This window comes from Uranotaenia lowii, chromosome 3 (genome assembly GCF_029784155.1).
Source record: "Uranotaenia lowii strain MFRU-FL chromosome 3, ASM2978415v1, whole genome shotgun sequence".
NCBI classification, from domain to species: Eukaryota; Metazoa; Arthropoda; class Insecta; order Diptera; family Culicidae; genus Uranotaenia; species Uranotaenia lowii.
This window is the reverse complement of record NC_073693.1, coordinates 63,941,431-63,965,319: the sequence shown is the minus strand read 5'-3', so window position 1 is coordinate 63,965,319 and position 23,889 is coordinate 63,941,431. Positions and strand designations below refer to the sequence as shown.

The window sequence follows — 23,889 nt, the reverse complement described above, 5'->3', positions numbered from 1 at the left end:
CCATTTTTGTAATTTTTGTAATTTTTGTAATTTTTGTAATTTTTGTAATTTTCGTAATTTTTGTAATTTTTGTAATTTTGTTATTTTTGTAATTTTTGTAATTTTTGTAATTTTTGTAATATTTGTAATATTTGTAATTTTTGTAATTTTTGTAATTTTTGTAATTTTTGTAATTTTTGTAATTTTTGTAATTTTTGTAATTTTTGTAATTTTTGTAATTTTTGTAATTTTTGTAATTTTTGTAATTTTTGTAATTTTTGTAATTTTTGTAATTTTTGTAATTTTTGTAATTTTTGTAATTTTTGTAATTTTTGTAATTTTTGTAATTTTTGTAATTTTTGTAATTTTTGTAATTTTTGTAATTTTTGTAATTTTTGTAATTTTTGTAATTTTTGTAATTTTCGTAATTTTTGTAATTTTTGTAATTTTGTTATTTTTGTAATTTTTGTAATTTTTGTAATTTTTGTAATATTTGTAATTTTTGTAATTTTTGTAATTTTTGTAATTTTTGTAATTTTTGTAATTTTTGTAATTTTTGTAATTTTTGTAATTTTTGTAATTTTTGTAATTTTTGTAATTTTTGTAATTTTTGTAATTTTTGTAATTTTTGTAATTTTTGTAATTTTTGTAATTTTGATTTTTTTGATATTTTTGAAATATTTGTAAATTTTGTATTTTTTTTTAATTTTTGTAAATTTTGTAATTTTTGTAATTTTTTGTATTTTTTGTTATTTTTGTAATTTTTGTAATTTTTGTCTTTTTTTTTTAGTTATTTTTGTTTTTTTTTTGTAATTTTTGTAATTTTTGTAATTTTTTTTTTTGTTTCGATTATTTTTTGTAATTTTTGTAATTTTTGTAATTATTGTAATTATTGTAATTTTTGCTATTTTGTTATTTTTGTTATTTTTGTAATTTTTGTAATTTTTGTAATTTTTGTAATTTTTGTAATTTTTGTAATTTTTGTAATTTTTGTAATTTTTGTAATTTTTGTCATTTTTGTCATTTTTGTAATTTTTGTAATTTTTGTCATTTTTGTAATTTTCGTAATTTTTGTAATTTTTGTAATTCTTGTAAATTTTGTTATTTTTGTAATTTTTGTGATTTTGTAACTTTTGTAATTTTTCAATTTTTGCCATTTTTGTAATTATTGTAATTTTTGTAATTTTTGTAATTTTTGTAATTTTTGTAATTTTTGTAATTTTTGTAATTTTTGTAATTTTTGTAATTTTTGTAATTTTTGTAATTTTTGTAATTTTTGTAATTTTTGTAATTTTTGTAATTTTTGTAATTTTTGTAATTTTTGTAATTTTTGTAATTTTTGTAATTTTTGTAATTTTTGTAATTTTTGTAATTTTTGTAATTTTTGTAATTTTTGTAATTTTTGTAATTTTTGTAATTTTTGTAATTTTTGTAATTTTTGTAATTTTTGTAATTTTTGTAATTTTTGTAATTTTTGTAATTTTTGTAATTTTTGTAATTTTTGTAATTTTTGTAATTTTTGTAATTTTTTTAATTTTTGTAATTTTTGTAATTTTTGTAATTTTTGTCATTTTTGTTATTTTTGTTATTTTTGTAATTTTTGTAATTTTTGTAATTTTTGTAATTTTTGTAATTTTTGTAATTTTTGTAATTTTTGTAATTTTTGTAATTTTTGTAATTTTTGTAATTTTTGTAAATTTTGTAATTTTTGTAATTTTTGTGATTTTTGTAATTTTTGTAATTTTTGTAACTTTTGTAATTTTTGTAATTTTTGTAACTTTTGTAATTTTTGTAATTTTTGTAATTTTTGTAATTTTTGTAATTTTTGTAATTTTTGTAATTTTTGTAATTTTTGTAATTTTTGTAATTTTTGTAATTTTTGTAATTTTTGTAATTTTTGTAATTTTGGTAATTTTTGTAATTTTTGTAATTTTTGTAATTTTGGTAATTTTTGTAATTTTTGTAATTTTTGTAATTTTTGTAATTTTTGTAATTTTTGTAATTTTTGTAATTTTTGTAATTTTTGTAATTTTTGTAATTTTTGTAATTTTTGTAATTTTTGTAATTTTTGTAATTTTTGTAATTTTTGTAATTTTTGTAATTTTTGTAATTTTTGTAATTTTTGTAATTTTTGTAATTTTTGTAATTTTTGTAATTTTTGTAATTTTTGTAATTTTTGTAATTTTTTGTAATTTTTGTAATTTTTGTGAATTGGTTAATTTTTTTAATTTTTAGTGTTTGTGCTTTTATTTTTTCTGTTTTTGTCATTTTGTAATTTTTGTTTATTTTATAGATATTCGTTACTTTAGCAAATTTTGACATTTTTGCCAGGTTTATTAATTGTAATTTCCGTTATTTTCGTCATTTTTGTTTTAATGTTTGTTTTGTCTTTTTGTAATCCATCAAATGTTCGTATATTTTGTAATTTTTGCCATTTTTGAAATTTTTGTCCATTTACCAAATATTTTTGTTATTTCCTCAGTTGTTATATCTTTTTAAAATTTGGTAGTTCATTAACTGTTCTTATTGTTTATTCTTAAATTTTGGTGTGTTTTGTAATTTTTGTAAATTTAATTTTTTTGTAGTTTTTTTTTAATTTTCGTTGTTTATTGCTCAGTTTCCTTAACTTTCTTTTTCAGATAATTTAAGTTATTTTTAGAAATGTTTTAATTTTCAAGTTTTGTAAATTTTGTTATTGTTCTTAGTTTTTTGTAATTTTTTTGTATTTTGTAAACTTTGAATTATTAAATTTGTTAAAATGTTTCTGATTTATGAAACCTTTGTCTTTTTGGAGTTTGTATGAAGAGAACAATCTCACTTTCTTGTTTTTGTCATACCTTTTAAACAAAAATTAGCATCTAGCCTTCTTGAATAGTTTCTGACATTTGCATATTTGCAAGTTTGTAATCCACTAAAAGCATTTTCCGAAAAAATAATGCTTTTTCAAGTTAAAGGAAGTTGAACTGTTATTTAGAATGGGGGCCTTATTTTTTGTCAAAAATCAATGCTTAGCAACGATCTCGAAGAATTTAAAATAAAATTATGCCTTCTCCTTTGATGTCCTTCTGGATTCCACTCAAGCGCTTCTCTGCAAATCTCGTTCACATCTTTTCGCAGCGCATGTGCAATCCATCTCCACTTACGCTCCCGAATCTCGATTTCAAGCGCCTTTTGATGACATCAGAGATGTAGTCCTTCGTTTGAGATCCAATTGCCAAGCCACCATGCGCGGATTATATTCCGCAGACAGAGATTTACAAATTTTGACGTTTGAGTTGAAGATTCGGATTGCTTGAACCCCACAATAGAAAATAAAATAGATGTATTTTTTTTATTTTTCCACTGGCTTAGTTATCCTATCATTTTCTTAACCTAAAAACTAACTGTAACACACTAAAAACTACCAGTCGAGTTGAGGAGCACAGCTCCCTGGGGGGCGGTTGTTACACTGTTGAAAGAGTTGACATCCATCAGCAGTCCTATGGATACAGAAAATAAGGACATGATTAGTGCTACAAGAAGTACGCTAAAGTATTTAGAATGTAACGCACCTCCTATGCAGGCGGTCATGAAGCACACGATTGATCCGGTGATGACAGCTCGCAGCGCTACCGCTGTGATCATGTTCCTTTTGCTGGGAACCATTGCGCTGAGGGCTCCAATCGAGATTCCCAGGGAACTGGGGTTGGCGAAACCGCAAATGGCATAGGTCGCAATGGCCGTCGACCGCTTCGTAATGGCTCCGGCTTGGATGAACTCGCCCATCCTCTGGTAAGCCACAAACTCATTGACGATCGATTTGATACCGATCAGTTTGCCAACGTAATAGCTCTCATCCCAAGGGACTCCCATCACGAAGGCCAATGGTCGGAATATAGTTCCAAAGATGTTCTCCAACGAGACGTCCTCAAGACCTACTAGTTCCCCAGCCCAGCCTAATACTCCGTTGATGAAGGCAATAAACGACACGAAGGCGATGAGATTGGCGATGATGCCGAGGATCAGTGCGGTGGCCGTATTAGCACCATTCGCTGCAGCATCCAGTATGGATGAGTCTTCCCTGTAAATGTTTAAGAAATGTTGTTAGAGAATTCTTGAATTTCGTTTAAGCGACCACAACTTACGATTTCTCCATCTGAATGTTATCGGAACTGGTTTTGCTTTTTTCCGTCTCCGGATAGATCAGTTTGGCGAAGCAAAGCGTTGCCGGTGCAGCCATGACACTGGCCGTGATCAAATGAGCCGGTTCTGCTCCGAAGGAAATATAAGCAGCCAACACCGTTCCGGATACGGTGGCAAAACCGGAAGCCATGATGGCATGGATTTCCGAATGCGTCAAATCCTTCAGGTACGGTCGAATCAGCAACGGGGACTCACTCATCCCCAAAAAGATGTTGGCCGCAGCGATGACACTCTCGCAAACGGTAGACCCCAAAATGGATTGCAATATCCAACCCAGCTTCAACACTACCCACTGCATCGCCCCCAAATAGTACAGGATAGAGATGAAAAAGCTGAAGAAATATATCACAGATAGGACGGCAAAGGCAAAGATTCCTTCCTTGTTAACCAGGAAATCGCCATAAACGAAACCGGCCCCGGCATTGGAGTAGTTTAGGAAGGTGGCCACCTTATCGCCGAAGCAGCTAAATATGCTTCGACCCACTTCCCAGCGGATGCAGAACAATCCCAGCAGAAATTGGAATATGACGCCGAATATAACCGGACGGAAGTTGATCTGGGATGAGAAGAAAAATCGTTTTTGTGAATTGGTCTTTTATCTACTGCTTCTCTATATTTAACTGGGAATCACACAACGAACTTATTTTGTCTCATACAATTTTTTCGGTTTTTTTACTTTATTTTACCGGTATAGAAATGCGAGGAATATACAGTTACAGTTCTACTAAAATCAAATAACTTCAGCAACCTATTCCGATCAATCTTTCGAAGAAATCGGTGCATTGAAAAATAAACTACAGCGAAGCTTAGTCAAAATATTTTTATTAAGTGACAATATTTTCTAACAGATGATCCGGAATACCGGTTAAAAGATTCACGAGCTTGGTACAGCTTTATAGTGATCGGGTGGAGGCCGACGACCCACGAGTGTCGGAACCAAACAAAAGAACGGGTTGCTCGGATTTCTCTTCTCATAAACCAGTTGCATTCTACCATAATTATAAAAATACAGACTTTCTAGTTATCGCTGGTGTGCTAGACTCTATAGATTGGGAAACTGAGCTCGTATCATCAATAATACTTTTGATCCTCAAGTTCCGAAACGTTTGTTAACTGGAAATTCTAGAGCTCCCTGGGTTACACTAAAGAACTACGTCAGATTAAAACTTTGAAAAGCAAAGCCCTTTGCAATTATAATAGGCATAAATCACAAAGCGCTAAAGACCAATACCGTAAACTTAATTCTGCGTATAAGTAGCTCTTGATGCTACAAGAACTATCTGACGCGACTGCAACGAAACTTCAAGAAAAGTCCTAAATCGTTTTGAAAACATGTCAAAAACCAGCGGAAGGAATTTGGACTACCAAACAACATGCTCTTGGAGGGCGAAACGGCAAGCTCGGATCCCGATATATGTAATCTACTTGCTAAAAAATTCACTAGTGTTTTCACCACTGGTTTAAATTCTGCCGATCAAATGGTTACCGCCCTTCGTTAAACTCATCTTTAAACATCATTGCAATAGAAGAGGAAACTATTTTGAAGGCGACTGCTAAAATGAAAAACTCTTTTTCCTCGGGACCGTACGGAATACTCGCCACATTTCTGAAACGCTTTATGCCTCACTTATTGTCTCCGATAAAACGAATATTTCAAGCTTCGCTATTTACCGTTCGATGTGGAAGGATGCTTATATGATTCCTGTTCACAAAAAATGTGACAAAACGGATATAAATAACTACAGAGGAATATCCGCCTTAACTATGCGCAATTGCAAAATTGTTCGAACTGGTAATTCTGGAGCCCATTTCCTCATTTTGCTAGGAGTATTTTTCCATTGACCAACATGGGTTTATGCCCAAGCGTTCAACTAGTACGAACTTAATGAAATTTACATCCATTGTGCAAGACAGTTTTACAGCTGGTGTCCAAACTGACGCAATCTACACAGATTTGTCAGCCGCCTTTGACAAGGTTTAATTACTATTGCAAAACTCGGGTTGTCTACTGAACTGGTTCCGAAACTACCTATTCGAAAGAAAACCCGAACTGAGGATTCGTATTCCAGACAATTCCCTGCTACTTCCGGGATTCCACAAGGGAGCCATCTAGGACCGATTGTGTTCCTCATTTATTTCAATGACGCTCTTTTATTGTTTGACGGACCGAAACTCGCCTACGCTGATGATCTGAAATTGTTCAACGCAATCAAAGGCCCTGAAGACACTGCTTCACTACAAAGATAATTCGACCTTTTCGCTACCTGGTGCAACAACAACTGCCTTGCGTTGCCCTTAATTGCTCGTGTTAACCACATCAAGGATTCAGGTGTAATTCTTGATCAAAAACTTGACTTCAAGACACGTACAAACGATATAGGGGATAAAGCTTCTCGATGTTTGGGCTTTATTTTTCGCGTGACGAAGGACTTCAGAGACCTATTCTACTTGAAAAGGCTCTACTGCAGCCTCGTTCGCTCCATCCTGGAATATGCATCGGCAGTTTGGAGCCCCTTCTATCAGAATGGCGCTGATCGGATCGAAGCATTACAACGACGTTTCATGCGGTATGCTCTACGCCATTTGAACTGATCTGACCCTTTCCACCTTCCAGGCTATGAGAACCGCTAAGGCCTCCTTGGTCTAGCTAGACACGTTACAAGCCCGTCGGGCCTTAATTGTCTCCGATATCTTGACATCGAAAATTGACTGTCCTTCGCATTTGGAATCAATGAACATTAGTGTCCGACCTCAAGGACAACGGAACCGGAATTTACAACTCTATATTCAACATTGTCAAAGCAACTACGGGGCAAATTGTGCATTGATCAGCGTGATCAGGACGTTTAACCGTTACTCTAAATTTCATACATTTTGATACATCTAGGGATTCCTTTAGAAGAAAAATTTTAACAGTGTTAAGATCAAGGTAGTTTGTGTAATCCTTTTTTCATAATTTTAATTATTTTGTTTTGTATCCAATTAATCATTAGGATCAACATGTGATCCGTTGATTTGTTACCAAAAAATAAAAAATAAAATAAACACCAAGTCCCTACGCACCATCTATTCATCCAGCCGCATACGACACGATCGACCGTGACGAGCTATGGAAAATCATGAACGAGGACGGCTTCTTCGGGAAGCTGACCAGACTAATCAAGGCGACAATGAATGGAACGCAGTGCTGTGTGCGGATTTTTGGTGAATTTGTATATTTGTACAAAACATCATCAGATCACATGTTGATTCTAATGATAACTTTATAAAATAATTAATCAAAAGCTATTTATATCTACACATTTCTCGACACAGCTATAATTTTTCCTTGGAAAGTAAACTTAGGATCGTTAAAGTAAAAATAATCTGCAAAGCGGTTAAATGTTTTGAAAATTCCTACCACAGCGCTATATTGGCTCCATAGTTGTTCAACCGAATGGAGCATAGAGCTATACATTTTGGTTTCTCAATCCACGGGAGCGCACGCTGAGAGGAAAAGCTTCCAACAGCATGGGAGAGTCAATCCTCGATGCAAGGAGATCCGCTACGATTAAAGCACCTGTAGAGTTCCAACGAACTTGAAGCGTGTTCTAGTCTATCAAGTGGCAACGGTTTTCGTAATTGGGTTCTTGCCAGATCTTGCCAGTTCAAGTGTCGCAGGGCATATCGTATGAAGCCTCTTTTTGTTCGGTTCCGTTTTGATAGAATGGGCACCAAACAGGTGATACATTCCTTCAAAATCCTGGAAGCTTTATCGACAACTTAATTCCCAACGTAATAAGGCCCAGATCATTGTTGTGGTCTACTCGGGAAATTTTGTCGTCTTCGAGAGTGTACTTCACATGAAGAGGGTTCAGCTTGCGAGAAAATGATATAACCGCCCATTTACTGGGATTCAAGGGCAGGAAGTTGGTGTCACACAAAAAAGCAAACGTGTTGAACTGGCTTTAGAATAGATCGATGTCTTGTTGTGAAGGTAAAAAAATTAGTAGTAGAGGATCTTTTTGGCATGAACCCGTGCTGTTCGTCGGGGAAATACTGTTTGCAGGACGAGAAGATGGGATCCAGAACAACCAATTCGAACAGTTGCACATAAAGTGAAATTCCACGATAGTTGTTCACACCCTTCTTATCACCCTTTTTGTGAACAGGGAACATATAAGTTTCTTTCCAAAGTGCGGGGAGTATTGCGACGTCCAGCGAAGCTCGAAAAATATTCCTTATAGGCGTCAGCAAATGTGGTAGGTATAAAACTTTTCGAAAATATACCTAGCAGGTATCCCGTTTGGACCCGTAGAGGAAGATTTTTTTGCTTCGTTGTTGCTTTTAAAATGGCTGCATCGTCAATTGGAATACCAATTACGGAGGAATCCAGAGGTGAGACATTTCTCACAGCCATTTCATTTGCTCTGGAGAAATGGACCCATATGTGAAAATGTAAGAAAACTGCTCGGCGAGCGTCCAAGAACATTTGAGACGGAAGCCCAGATTCCTTACGTTGTTTTTGACATATTTCCAAAAAGATTTTGGATTTTCTTGAAATTGCGCTGAAGTCGATGTAGATAGCTCTGATAGCAACGCTTACTGCTTTTTTTGTACGCTGAGTTCAGTTTGCGGTACTCGTCCCTAGTGAGGAGGACTGTAACCAGTGCGTGTGTTGGAAGCTTAAGATCATTGGGAATCATTGTGGAAGTTGTGTAAATGTGCGATGAAGTGCTGGCGTGGAGAGGAGGCGTACCGTATCATCCATCATCGACACAACGAGCATGAAATAACCCAGTCAACGAACGAGCACGACGGCGAACAACAGATGCCGCTGATCTGAACAGGCGGAGGTGTAATTCCAGGATTGGGTCGTATCCTAGTTCCGGGGACAATGCCCTTTACTTAGAGCGATCACTTCACAGGAAATGTTGACTGTGATAGTGAACCAAAGCGTCGGATAGAACCCGTGTTAAAAGTTTTATTATACGACCAGGTGAAAAGTGACCGCCTAATACCCTTGCTTTCTGTCCCATTGCGCCAATATGGCCCCTGTTTCGTTTCACCTGAAGTTTTCTGATCGGAGGACGAGAAGCACGTGCAGTTTGAGGCCGATTGTTGTCGATAAGCACCGTCATGGCTGCTAGCCCAAGCTTAGGGTCTTCAAGCGGCCAAAGACAACGGTCCTTTTAACTGCTTGGATGCCGGCGCAGCAGGAATCGGAAATCAGAGCAATATTGCCAATAAAGTGTGGAAAGTTCGTCTCTTCAAGACTCAGTGTTTCCTTTCGCTAGCTATCTCGCGGATATTGCCGACCCTGAGGCGTTTCGTGACGGGTTCTCAGTGGTGTGGGTAGGCTAAATCACCCCAAGGTTATGGGACTTGTGCTTGTTGTAGTTCCGAAGCGTACACTTTTTAGCCGTCTTCAGTCGTCGTAATTGATTTGGTTGAATAGTAACCCAGGGAGCGCGTGAATTGGTAGCTACGCTTCGTTTCGGCACATGGCGGTCGATTATGTAGTTGAGTATGTTGGGAAGAGTCACAGCTCCTGCACTAGGATCAGAGATATCGTGCTCAACTTGCCATTCGATGGAATTAAGGGCAAGATGAATAGTTTCAAAGTAAACGTTCTTGAAGTCTTGGTAGAAGGACGATGTTTCCTCAACCGGAGCTACAGATCTGGTGACATCGAATGAGACCATTAAGGCTGGGTGATAAGGAACTACTTTAACGAGAGTAGCTAAATCGACCGAATTGTCGAGTTTATTCGAATCGTGCAGGGGCTTCGACAAGGCGATGGTCTACCCTGCATAATGTTCAACATGGCGCTTGAAGGTGTTATGCGACGAGCGTTGGGCGAAGTGCGGAGCACTATTTTCAACAGATCCAGTCAACTTATCTGCTTTGCCGATGACATTGATATAGTCGGCAGATCATCTGCGGCGGTGGAGGAGATCTACCGCAAACTGAAACGCTAAGCAGGAAGGATTGGGTTGATGACGTCCAAGACGAAGTATTTGCTGGCCTGCGGATCGGAGACCGATCGACCCTACTTGTCCAGTAATAACAAGGTCAAGATCGACGGCTGGAGATCGCAGACAATGACACCAGCCGTGAGAAAGAATTGCCCTCGCACAATTTTTTTTTAGTTGGATTAGTCTGAAGACTGTTGTCAACTGCTCAAATTGGAGATTTCCGGATGTGCACGTGAATAACACTTCGTTTCCTTTGCTTGTAACCTGTAAACGACGCTCATTAGACCGGTTGTTCTCTACGAGCACGAAACGTGGATATTGCTCGAGAAAGGCCTGCGCTCAATCGGAGTGTTAACGAGTGTTAAGAACCACCTTTGGCGGCGTACAGGAGAACGGAATGTGGAGGCGAAAGATGAACCACGAACTCTACGATGAACCCAGTATCCAGAAGATGTTGAAGGCTGAACGGATACGCTGGGCAGGACATGTTGCGAGAATGCCGGACGGCTGTCCTGCAAAACAGGTGTTCGCTGCCAATCCGTTGGGAACGTGATGGCCAGGGGCACAGCGAGGTGGTTAGACCAAGTGGAGCGCGATCTGGCGTATGTCGGATGCCCGAGAAGATCTAGCGTATGTCGGATGTCCAATACGTCTTTCTTACGGAGGCCGAAACAAAAAATTTTTTTTCGGAGCAGCAGCCTGAAAAATCTGCGCTCCCTGTGGCAATCCGTCTTTCTTGCAAAGGCCGAATCAAAACAAATATTTCGTAGCATCATCTACGCACTCTGTGCTTACTCTACCAACTACGCCATTGTCGTGATTTTACGAATCTCAATTCAGAGATTCACGCAGACACGTCTTTCGCTCACAAGTTGGAGAACGGTTGCCGTGGACCAAGTGAATTGGATGAATGTTCATCATAACCTGAGACGAAAAACCATGTAAATGAAATAATAAAGACATGATTATGGAAGTTATCCGAGGGCATCCAAGATTCACGTCTTCAATTTGTTCAAAACCCAGTAGTCTCCATTTTTTTTTTCTAAATTCTTAAACTAAAGTATTTGAATCTAAAATTTGGAAAAAGAGAAGTTATTACAATCTAACGCAACTATTTTTTGTTGAAATGGCAAACATTTCACACGAGTTCAATGATCAATGTCATACACAAAAATTTGTGTCTTACCTTCGTGGGATGCTTGGAGCAGAGAAAAGCCAACCCAAACAGGGTTGCCATACCGGCCAGAGCCATAAGTCGCTCCGGCTCATCTCGCGTTTCAAAGTAACAGAAGATCGCAAACCCAACCACCACAATACCTGCGGCTCCCAGCTTAACGTATCTGAAACAAGTGAAATTTAGTTAATGTTGAACTAAAAGGGACTTAAATCTTTTTCAAAGTCCACTTACAAACTACTGAACACGTTACCCAGGAACTTTGTTATGGGTCTGCCGATGTTGTTTACGTAAGCTTTCCTTAGAGTAGGTTTCAGCACCTGGTAGTAGACTAGACCCAAGTAGATGAATCCTAACAGCAGTACCAGAAAGCCGTATCCGGTGCACCATTGCATGCCACATCCTTCAATGCAGGATATGTCTGAAATTTTCGAACTATGATTCAGTTTCGATTGAATGAAAATGGAATCGTTTTATACGATCTTCGCCCTAAGCCGGAAATGCGATTAAAGGCCATGTCTACTGGGGAATTTGCAATTTTTGAATGGGATTTTGAAGTGATTATTGCAGATAAGGTTATCTATTTAAGAGTGTGAATTGAGCACAAGAAGGTTACTATGCCCCCCTACGATTGTATGACAATAAATTATACCGATACGTAAATCGTTTTATAACATTGTTATGAAGAGCATCCAGCAAAATGCGCAGATAGATCAAGTTCAAGTGGTAGGATTTATTTTTTATCTATCAATATTTTTTTTTATTTTCAGCTATGATTTTCAATTTTTTTTAACAATTTTGGAAGCTTACCATTGCTCACGTATTCATTGGTGGCAAACCCAAAAAATACGATGACCAGGGCGTTGAGTGCTGCTATCCAGCCAAGCCTGATGGCGCCTCTGTGCCTTTCAACAGCCTTTTTCAGTTTATCGGATAGGGTTGCCCTCTCCGGTTGACTTGGGGGTGAGTATTGTGACGTCAGGGCATTTTCTCCTTGCTGAAGAAAAGAAAATCAGAAAGATAAGCTACAATTATCGTCGTACGGAGGTAAATACTTGTCGGCACGAGCCAATCCTCCCTAATCTTTTTTTTTCATTTGTGGGGGCTATTCGTTATCGGGTGATTAAACCGTAAATAAGGTATCATGATTGAGGCATTGAGAGTTAAAATTGGGTTATGATGGTGAAAACAGGATATGTTGAGCATTTTTTGAAACTTTTAAACAAAAAATAAAAAAAAAACCTTGTGGCAGACTTATGGAATTATGGCCGTTATGGAATCATTGATGTGATGCCTATCGATGGTGTCAATTCGAAGGCTATTGAGCTCACGTCGTCACATGATTTGAATCCCGGAACGGCCGTCATTAATGAGTTATTGTTTGATTTTCACCAATCGACAGAATGTGAGGTAGCTTTATGGATTGCAAGTCTTATCAATGACATTTTAGGCGTAATAAGATTGTCTCTACCGAACTCACCTGTGCGTCGATGGGCGTCGTGCTACCTTTACGATGTAATATCTGTTCGCTGGAGCCATTCTGGGAAAAGAATTAAGAAAAAACATTGCTTGAGATAACGTCACTCCTGTGTAGGTCTAAGGTAATAGCTGGCTTAATTATTTTACAAGCGAACGTTGTAAATGCCAATGATTTGATAACTTACCGCGTCGTAGTCGAAAGCTTCGTTCTGTATTCCACTCATTTTTCTCGATTTTAGTTCTCTAAGGGCCTAAACTTTCCCAGATCTGTTAGATCGACATATTTGACTTAAGAGATGATTGTAGCAATTCTGAAAAAGACGAGATAATAGACTTATTTTAATCTAAGTTTTGTTACCTGTGTTCATATTCCACGTTATATTCGTCTTTCAGGAAAGTTTGGCCTCCTAACAGGACTAATAAAATGCTAAATATAGCATTCTGACTTTCATGAGCTTAAGGTATAAAGATATGACCAAAACATAATAAATTGCAAAATGTAAACATTCCAAAATTAGCATCAATTTTTATCTTTTGATGCTGGCAAAATTATATTTGTGCAGTAGGGACCAGTGAGAACCTGATACAATTAAGGTTTTTAATAAATCGAAGTTAATTAAATTCAGGCACCGTAAATCGCAGATCTAAACTAATCGTAAGTTCGTAAAGTTTGATTTTGCTTTTTGCAAAATCAGACATATTAAAACCGCGGGTCTACATACTCGCACTTCGCCATTTATGCAGATCGAATAAATTTCGTTAAACTCTAACTGCAATGATGCTATCGGTAGGTTCAACTCGGAAAGCATCACTAAGCGAGCTTCCGATAAACTCGAATAAACAGTTCCGTACTACCCATTATCCATCATGTTCACAAAAATCAAGGAACATCAGGTATATTTCCAAAAATCAGAGGAAAACGGAGGCTTATCAGGTTATAAGGTTGGGCCTCCAAAAATCAGGCAAATCTTGGCATATTGGCAACCCTGGTCGGACAACGAAAGCTTCGTTCCCTGAGCATTGACGTAGTGATTGGAACAAAGAAAAATCAATCTGCACATAACGCGTTAAACTCGGAAGAAATCAGCAGAACGATTTTTCTGAAGCGAGTTTACACATCTCTGTGTGAAATGTGTACCTTACTTTTTCTTTAAAATTCTAGTTTAAGGAGTGTATCGAAAATAAGTTATAAATACACTCTTTTTCATTGTATTGATTTTATTGATGATTCAAACAAAGAAACAGTTCGGAAGTATTTTAAAGAGCTTATTCTTACAGTTTATAAAGAAATACAAGTAAAAAAGTAATTATTGATAATATTCTCGGACTTTCGACTTGACGCGTTTTATTAGGTTTTGTACAACACACTTTTTGGCCGCAGCATTCTAATTTTTCTTGAAAACCGCCATGGTCCTGTTGGCCTTACCATCCTTCTTGAAAACTCTCTTGACGATAGCCCAATATCGTTCTATGGGGCGAAGCTGGGGGCAGTTTGGTGGGTTAATATCTTTCTCAACGAAATCTACATCGTTATACTCAAACCATCTAAGAGTGGATTTAGCGTAGTGGGCTGACGTCAAATCCGGCCAGAACAATGGTGGAGTCGTATGTTTCTTATATAGTGGGAGCAACCTTTTCTGCAAACACTCCTTTTGGTAGATATTGGCATTTATTGTTTGTTTGTTTTGTAAAGAAACTCGCCGACTTCAATCCGCAGGAGCAGATAGCCTGCCACACAAGCACTTTCTGGCCAAATTTTTCCGCCTCAATCGACTTCTCGTGGTCACTCACATCCTCCCCAATAGCTGCAGTGTAGAATTGTGGTCCCGGAAGAGAATTGGAATCCTCTTTTACATAAGTTTCATCGTCCATGGGAATGCACGCATCTGGCTTCTGCAAAATACGATGATACAGCTTCCGGGCTCTAGTTTTGGCTCGTGATTTTTGTTCAGCCATTTGTTTGGACACTTTCTGCTTCTTGTATGTCTTCAGGTTGTTTCGCTTCTGATTGATCCGCTGTACCATTCCGATCGATGTCTCAGCTTTTTTCGCCAAATCCCGTATGGACATCGATCGATTCCGGTTGATGAGGTTGATTACCTTACGGTCCAGATTTGGGTCAGATGGTCCTGGGTTTCTGCCTCTTCCAGGCAAATCATCGAACGTATAGTGTTCCCCGAACTTGTGGATGATGGATTTTATGCTCGCCGGATGAATACCGAAACGTTTCGCCACTTCATTCATCGAAATGCCCTTCTCTCGCATCCAAATGTCCAACACACGAATTTTAACTTCTTTTTTAATTCGCGACATTTTGGGAGAAACGAATGTTTCAAACGTAAATAAAGCGCTGGTTCTCTCTTGACAGATCAAGTTATGCATGCAACCAACAAGTTCGTAGGAAGTTCCACATGCAACCACAAAGTTCGTAGGTCTTCAAAGCACGATGAACCAAATTGATGGCTGGATTTTTAAAGGTACTTTGAACGCACAAAAATGTTTTATGCTACTAGTTCAGAATATTTATGTTCGTTCAGAAGTCCAAATCAGGCACTTATGGGAAACGGTCTTCATATTTCTCGAGTAGGGGAAAACTGTACAAGACGCACCAGCGGGGTAAGATGGCCCATGTCATTATTTCTCAAATATACACTAACCTACGGCTTCCAATGATGTTTTTCTTCATTTTTATTGTAGCAAACAAGCTTTTTCATCATTCAATAGATGAAAATTTCACAAAATCTACTTTAGTTCTTAGAAACAGAGGAATTAATTGAATCAGCGTGAAAATTGTAATTTTTCATAAGTAACATATAAGGTTTTATGGTAAAACAGCCTACGCAATCTGACCAAACTACAGCTTATCGCTTTACCACTCATGTGCACTTTCGGAAGACTATAAATATTTTGTTGTATTTTATTAACTTCCTACAAATTTCATAGAAATATCAATCATAGGAAAATTGGGACAGAATGCCCACAAGACCACGTGTTTTACGCTCAAATTTTGAATGCTGTTAACTTTTGAGAAAACCTGAATATCAAAACAAAATGCCATTCTTTTTATTTGCTGACTCCCAAATTACGATAACAATGCATAATTATAACAAATTTCGTCCTTGTTCGAGTTAAAACGGTGCACCAATATTCGATTCGAAAAAATTATCAGCCGCCATGTTTGCCGCGATATCGCTATATCAGTCAAAAAAATTGAATTTCGTTGCCTACTTGAAGGCGTTTTAAATATAAGGATATTGAAAAGTGTATTTTGAAAAGCGAAATTTTCGATGAGTTTAGCAATACTAAATGATTTTTAGCCAAAGAATGGTAGTTTACAAAAATACGATGAACATGTAATTAAACATTTAGTGTTTCAATAATTATATTCCGTATAATCAATGTTCTTTTTCTTACCACCCTTCCTTATTGGTGCGTTCTGTCCACTAGTTTTGGCATTCTACCCCGCGGTTTGTTTTCTGGCTGTTTTAGTTTTTTCACAAAAAAATAGTCAAAATCGAGTTTATATCTTATTTTTTCTTTTCGATAATACGTAAATTTCATCCTTGAATCGTCGTCAACTTTCAATTCGGTTCTTAAACGATTGGTATCGCTATAAATAGCAATTATGCTTAGCTGGTGCGTTTTGTACAGTTTTACCCTACCTCTTATTCAGTCACATGTGAAGCCTGCCCGATAGCCCATTCAACATTGTAGAGTTACCGTGAATCAGCGACCGACACACATTCTCAGATTATTTCGCGAAATATCAACATTATGCTGCATCTTCACGAGAACTCCAAGTGCCAGCATTGCAGTTCCCATTGCAGCCCAACATCGATGCAGTTATTAGAATCCTGAGATGTGGCAATCTGATGGGAGAACACATCGGTTCCAGCGAGATGTTCCCAGCTGACCTCAGTAGTTTTTTATTAGATTGGTTAGGTTGCTAGATGGTCGGAGGACCAGACCCCGGTAGTTAGAGTCGCTTAGTTCGGGAAGATCGTTTATTTTTATCTGGTTGTAATCTATCGAAAAAGTGTTTGAATGTTTTTTTTTTAAACACTTGAGGACAATAAAACCATAAGTAGCCATCTGGTACTTGAGTTTGGAAGATGTTCGTTTAACCCATTCGAGACGGATTGCACACCGTGTGTGCAATGACTTTCCGAGGCTATAAGACCGATTGCACACCGTGTGTGCAATGGAAGTAGTTTCAACTTTTTCATGATTTTGAATAAACTAGTGGACCAATTTTGATGGTTCTTGAACCAATACAAAGTGTAAAGCATAGGTAAACGTAATTTGGCATTGGTTTCACTGTGCATGAAAATGTCTGCAAAATATCTGGGGATGGAAATGACTTATAAAATTAGGCAGCGCAGACAGAATTTCGTTTTTTCGACTCAGATAATTGCTGGCTATTTGTGTTGTTGTTGTGGAAGTGTGCGTCGGTGATTGTTTAGACTATGGTAAGGGAATAATAACTGATGTTGATATTCATCTAGAACCTGTCCTATAGCGTTTGTGTGAATTACGTATTGTTAAGTCTTAGTTTAAATTCTCAAGTTTTAGAGCGTTAATTAATTAACGTTAATCATTTCCCTTGGCGGGGAATTTTTAAGTAAATTCTACTTTCACAAAGGTGTTCTTGGAACCTCTATCTTATAGTTGAAAACATTGTTTGCGGTAGCAATTCAATTAAACGAATGATAAAAAAAGCTAAACAATGGTTACTTTTAAACAATTTATTTGAAAAATAAAATTAATAATATAAACTTTAGCTCTATGGAGTTTGCAAATAATATCATCATCTATGATTTTAATGTTTTTGCATGGAATGTTTCCAACAATTAATTTATGATTTTTTAGTAAATTCTAGTTTTATATTGTACTTACATTTTTGAAATTTTAGCGTTCTTTTCGATGTCCTTCCATAAAATGTAGGAGAAATCACCCTTCTTTCAAGGTGGGTGCTATTCAGTAAAATATACGCAAGATTATGTGATAAACACTGGATTTTAAAATCTATACTTTTTATGAAATATAGTCCTAAATTATCATAAGAATTAGTGAGCTGGACTTACAAAGTTAGACAACTTAAATAGTTCTCGAATAGAAAAAAAATCCACAGAAGAAAAATTTGAGTACCGACAAAGTCCTGACATGGTCCGTAATTCCGAAAAAAGAAACATTTTCATTGGAAAGAGTTTAAAAAATCTTATTGCTGATTTAAACCAGATTACATAATATTCTTTGCATAATATTCTTACTTTTATAACCAAACAAAAATTGAAACGAATGTTGAATATGATTAAAATGGTGTATTTTTATTTTTTTACCCATTGCACACCGTGTGTGCAATGCGGCTCCTGGAAATAATTTTATTACGAGGAGCGAACTGCACACACGGTGTGCAATGGACATTTTTTCGGAATCTACGATTAAATATTGAAAATTTCAATGTGTTCATGTTTTTCAGATAAAAATTGATCGAATCAAAGAATAAAAATTTTTCGCTCCTGGGGGACGCGTTCGAAAAAAGTCGCCGTCTCGAATGGGTTAAGTTAGTTGCGAATTAAATAAATTTATACGGCAGTTTCTACCCAAGCAACCAAAAGTCACACAAAAGTTCCGATTTGTCAGCCCCATCTTGAATTTAGGGCTGACAAAACAGGGTACCTGACAAAATCGGGGAAAAAATGTCTTGAAAATAATTTCAATTTTGATTTGATTACTGTCCGTTTACTTGTTATTTCGATATTTTATGACAATACCGTGATAAGGGGTGACATTGACCCCTTTTCTTTATTTTTTACCCTTCTTACAAAGAAGGGTACACATGTCGCTTGAAAAACCAACTTTCGACCCGAGGCCCGGAGGGGCCAAGTGTCCTATACCATTCGACTCATCAGTTCGTCAAGATCGGAACATGTCTGTATGTGTGTATGTATGTGTGTATGTATTTGTGTATGTGTGTGCTTGTATGTGAGTATGTGTGTGTGTATGTTACAAAATAATGTCACACACGTTTCTCGATGACCGCTTGACCGATTTGAGTTCTTGAGGCGTCAAATGAAATGGAGGACCTGTTCAAGAACTCAACCCTAAGTGATTGTTTACAAACACCCTTCATACAATGGATTGTGTACATGCCATTTGAAAAACCGTTGGTGCGTAGCTGCAGGATTGATATGCAATTGCAAAACAGCAGAATTAGTTGATCACATAAGTTAGATCACTTTAAACTTAATACATCTTGAACCTATCAGCACGTGTTGACAGCTCACTGCTGCCAACATTACAGAAATGCTTCATGATTAGGTGTCAATATTCAACAACCTCTTTCTGCTTCCAACCGCTGGTGAGGTAAGTTCTAAACGCCAAATAAAATCTGAAAATAATGTTTCCTAATACATAGGTACGTTTAACAATTTTGCTACAGTAATATCGGAAACACCATCAAGAACCTTCGTTATAACTAACTTTAAAAAGCGTCACCATTAATAGCTAAGCACTGTGTAGAGCAAGGTTTGTACTATCCTAAGTGCTTCAAATTGTATGGTTTTCAAAGCAGATGGCTTTTCTTTAACAATTTACAGATGTCTCCAAAAATACTGGCTATTGAGAAAAAAAACGAAACTCGCTCAGCCTTAAGGAAAAAGTCAAAATCCTACGGAATCTTGAGGACAAGGTTGCGAAGCAAGCAGACATCGCGAAGAAGTACAACATCCATCCAACAACCGTCAGAAAAATTCAAAAGAATGCTGACTCCATACTTCGTGCGGCATCCAACACCTCGTGTCGTATTGGTAAGACTTTCAAATACGTTTCCACAGGTGCGTATAAAAATTTGGTTTCTTTGGTTTCTTAACCAACGACGCCTGAACAAAACAGTTTCTTCGACCATGCTCATAGTCAAAGCTCAAACATTTGCTAAAAGTTGCAACGTCCCAGATTCATTTAAATTTTCACTGCACTGGATACAAAACTTCAAAAATTGCTATGGTATCCGCAAGCTTAAGATATGTGGCGAAGCGTTGTCGAGCGATATAGGAAGTGTTGAGGGTTTTTTGGAGAACTTTCACGAGGAAATACTTCATCGAGAGCTTACTGCTCAGATTGACGAATCGGGATTGTTTTTTAAAATGTTGCCAACAGAATCACTTGTTGGTTCGAAAGAGGCAAGTACTCCAGGGCGTAAAACCATTAAAGAGCGCATCACTTTTATGCCATGCGCCAATGTCACAATGGAGCAACTGAACGACCTTGACCTGGCTGACGATATTGTTTTGCTTGCCCAAACACAACCGGACATGCAGAGCAAACTCGACGACCTAACCGAAAGTTCTAAGGCAGCAGGTCTCAAAGTCAATGTCGGAAAGACCAAGTCGATGGAGATCAACACAGGAAATCTCTCCAGTTTCATGGTAGCTGGGCAACAAGTTGAGAAAGTGGAGTGCTTCCAGTATCTTGGTAGCCAGATATCGCCTGATGGTGGTACCAGGAAAGACATCGAAACCCGGATCAGAAAGGCCCGATTTGCGTTTGCGAGTCTCCGAAACATCTGGCGGTAAAGCCAGATCTCTCTACGAAGAAAAATCCGAATCTTCAACTCAAACGTTAAATCCGTATTGTTGTACGGGTGCGAAACTTGGTGCACATATGCGGTAACGACGCGAAAACGGCAAGTATTTGTAAACCACTGCCTGCGGAATGTCATCCGCGCTTGGTGGCCTGGCAATGAGGAACTACATCGCCGGTGTCATCAAAGGAATTTGATTCCCGAGATTCGGGAACGTAAGTGGAGATGGATTGGGCTCACGCTGCGTAAAGGCGCTAGATTGGAATCCAGAAGGACATCGAAGAAGAGGCAGAATCAGAAACTCGTGGCGGCAAAGTCTAGCCGCTGAAATCCGAACTGTCGACGAGAATCTTGATTGGGACCAGACGAAGACGCTGGCTCCGGATCGTCAACAGTGGAGGTCTTTTACCACGGCCCTAAAGGGTGATACGGTCAAAATTTGGTCAATATCAACTTGATGTATTTCTTTCAATTTTGCATTTAAAAAAACTGAACCCCCTCGTTTTGAAGGTGTGTGTGTGTGTGTAGAATGTTGCTCCTATTATGATTTTGGAATTCTCTCTTCAGTTGTCAAAATGCCGTCCAAGGAAGAAGAGCAGCGTATCAAAATTTTGCTCGCGCACCGCGAAATTCCGAGCTACTCGCACGCAAAGCTGGCAAAATCGCTAAAAGTTGCCAAATCATCCGGTACAAATGTAATTATAGTGTTTGGGGATCGTTTGTCGACAGCCAGGAAGTCTGGATCGGGGGGAAATCGAAAACCGGAAGCCACTGAGACGACAAAGAGAGTTGCCGGTAGTTTCAAGCGAAACCCTAACCTCTCTCTGCGAGATGCCGCAAATAAGCTGGGTGTATCGTCTACAACCGTGCATCGAGCCAAAAAACGAGCCGGACTATCGACTTACAAGAAGGAAGTGACTCCAAATCGCGATGATAAACAAAATACGACGGCCAAAGCGCGATCCCGGAGGCTGTACACGACGATGCTGACGAAGTTTGATTGCGTGGTAATGGACGACGAAACCTACGTCAAAGCTGACTACAAGCAGCTTCCGGGACAGGAGTTTTATACGCAAAAGGAAGGGGAAAGGTAGCAGATATTTTCAAGCACATAAATCTGTCAAAGTTCGCAAAGAAATATCTGGTTTGGCAAGCCATCTGTATCTGTGGCTTGAAAAGCAGCATTTTCATAGCTTCCGGGACTGTCAACCAAGAAATTTACGTGAAAGAGTGTTTGAATAAACGTCTGCTGCTTTTCCTGAAGAAACACGGTTGTTCCGTACTGTTTTGGCCGGATTTGGCATTTTGCATAGCGGTAAAAAGGGTATGGAGTGGTACGCCGCCATCAACGTGCAGGTGGTTCCCAAGGACAAGAACGCTTCCAACACGCCAGAACTTCGCCCAATTGAGAAATACTGGGCTATTGTCAAGCGGAACCTGAAGAAGACCAAAAAAACTGGTAAGAACGAGCAGCAGTTGAAGGCAAACTGACTTTCTGCGGCGAAGAAGGTGGATAGGGTGGCTGTACAAAATCTGATGACAGGGGTTAAGCGTAAGGCCTGGCAATTCGGACTTGGAAAAGCGGAAGCCTAACTGAATATTTTTCCTAAATTTTATACTAATGAAACTTGAAAAAGATATTTAATTTGATTTTTTAAATAAACGATTTCACCGATTTACACACGTTTTCACTTGACCAAATTTTGACCGTATCACCCTTTTTGCACCGGAGGATCGGCGCGGGATCATTAAGTAACTTAAAGTAAGTAATCAGACCCATACACAAACTCCCCTCAATTCGTCAACACCATTTTTCAACATTTTTAGTTGTTGACGCTCAAGTGCTGTTATGTTGTGCTACGCATTTGTGCTAATAAAATTTTCACTTTCCAATATCTCGAAGGGGGATATAGTTTTTGAGAGTTTTGTGGTCTTGTTTCAGCTTCGATTTCCGATGGAAATCGAGACGGTAGACAGTGTTGATAATCTGGGATGAATCAGCCAACAAACAGGACTTGTCATTGACTGACTAGTTATTTGCAGGAACATTTAGCGCATGGAAAAAGGAATCGTTATTGTGGGTTGACTGGAGGCAAATATATCGTTAAAAGAGCACAAGCGCAGAAATGAGGGTTTCGTTTCATCCGGGGATATATTTGAGATTATATGCAGCGTAAAATTATATTCATACCGGCTTTTTCACCCTTTGTACTTGAAAGTCTGGACAAGCCCAGATAAAACCAGGCAATCTAGAAGAGGTCCGAGTACGGAACTCTGTCTAACAGTCGCTTTTTCGCATTTTTAGATAAACTTCCTTTAATCTCCACAAGGCCTGGTGGCTCTAAATCCTCTTTCAGTCTCGCGAAACCTTCAATAAACCGTTGCATTTTGAATTAAATCATCAACTGCGCCTGGTAAATATCCAATCCAAGCATTAATATTTTAACCTATCACCACCCACTCACGAAATTTTTTATACAATTATTCAAAAATAGTCATAATATTTATTGATTTGAGCCGGTAACATTTTTAAAATGTTAACCAAGAATGTATAAACTATTGAGTAGGTGGAATTCTACAGAAAATTCCAACTTAATGAGTTTAAAAGATTTCCCATAATTTAAAATTTTTTATGAGTTATTTATATCCAACGATATACGGTATAGGTAGTTCACTTTATTTTAATTGCGGTTTCATAACTGTTTTGATTTTTAATCAGGTTTCCCAAAACCTAATTTCCATTAAAAGCCCATTAACATTAAAGATAAAGCTAGTCGGCGCTGACGCCCACGGGAGAAAATTTATTGAGACACATTTCACATATTTACACATCATTTGCATGATCACTTGCTTCATATATCTACCTGTTGTAAAAATACGACTATCACCGGGTATGCTAATCCACCTGTCGTCTTCTCAGAAAAACTGTTTCATGGAACCTCTTCTTCGAAATTTTTGCGCAAAACACTTCACCCTTTAATCAGTTTGAAACCTTAGATTAACCACTTCAAGCTTTCATCACCAAAATGTCGATCACTGATGGACAAAACTTTACTTCACCGATGAGATCAACAATCGTGATCCACACGCAAGGGATTCCCCCAAAAAGTTGTTGGCAGTTGTTTACAGGGTTTGTATTTTTCTCCCACAGCTCATTCATTAAATGGATACCGATGAAACCTAGAGCAATCAACGTTCACTAAACCGGTGGTGACTGTAAATTTTAGCCTGCACTAACCGTCGAAGGCCGAAACTTGTGGTGGTTTGATACACGTCGTTGTTTCGATATTTCCGAACCGTTTCGTTCTGTTCCGTTCCGTTCGTAGCTGAGGTTCCCGCATTAATGGCAGTGTCACATTGTTGGCGGCCCGTACTGATTGGCGCATTATTAGTTGAGGACCAATCGGTTGATGTGATAGCAGCACACACAACACACAACCCTCTCAGCTGGATCACCTGTACACAGGTGAGTATGTTGTCAGATAACGGTTGCCAGTGGCGTCCGATGTGGTTTTGAATATTTCTTCTGAAAGTGA

The 23,889-nt window shown here is 37.7% G+C and overlaps 1 protein-coding gene across 1 annotated transcript; it reads right to left on the bottom strand.

Moving 5' to 3' along the window:
* Positions 1–3,308: 3,308 nt before the first annotated feature.
* Positions 3,309–23,698, bottom strand: LOC129754712 (solute carrier family 28 member 3). The gene is made up of 9 exons (XM_055750924.1): positions 23,218–23,698; positions 12,957–13,082; positions 12,773–12,832; positions 12,103–12,289; positions 11,527–11,713; positions 11,305–11,458; positions 4,104–4,717; positions 3,531–4,039; positions 3,309–3,458 (listed from the first exon to the last, which is right to left on the bottom strand). Exons 2-9 carry the CDS (start codon positions 12,993–12,995, stop codon positions 3,373–3,375), a joined length of 1,836 nt encoding a protein of 611 aa, XP_055606899.1. The 5' UTR covers positions 12,996–13,082; positions 23,218–23,698; the 3' UTR covers positions 3,309–3,372.
* Between the last annotated feature and the right edge of the window lie 191 nt (positions 23,699–23,889).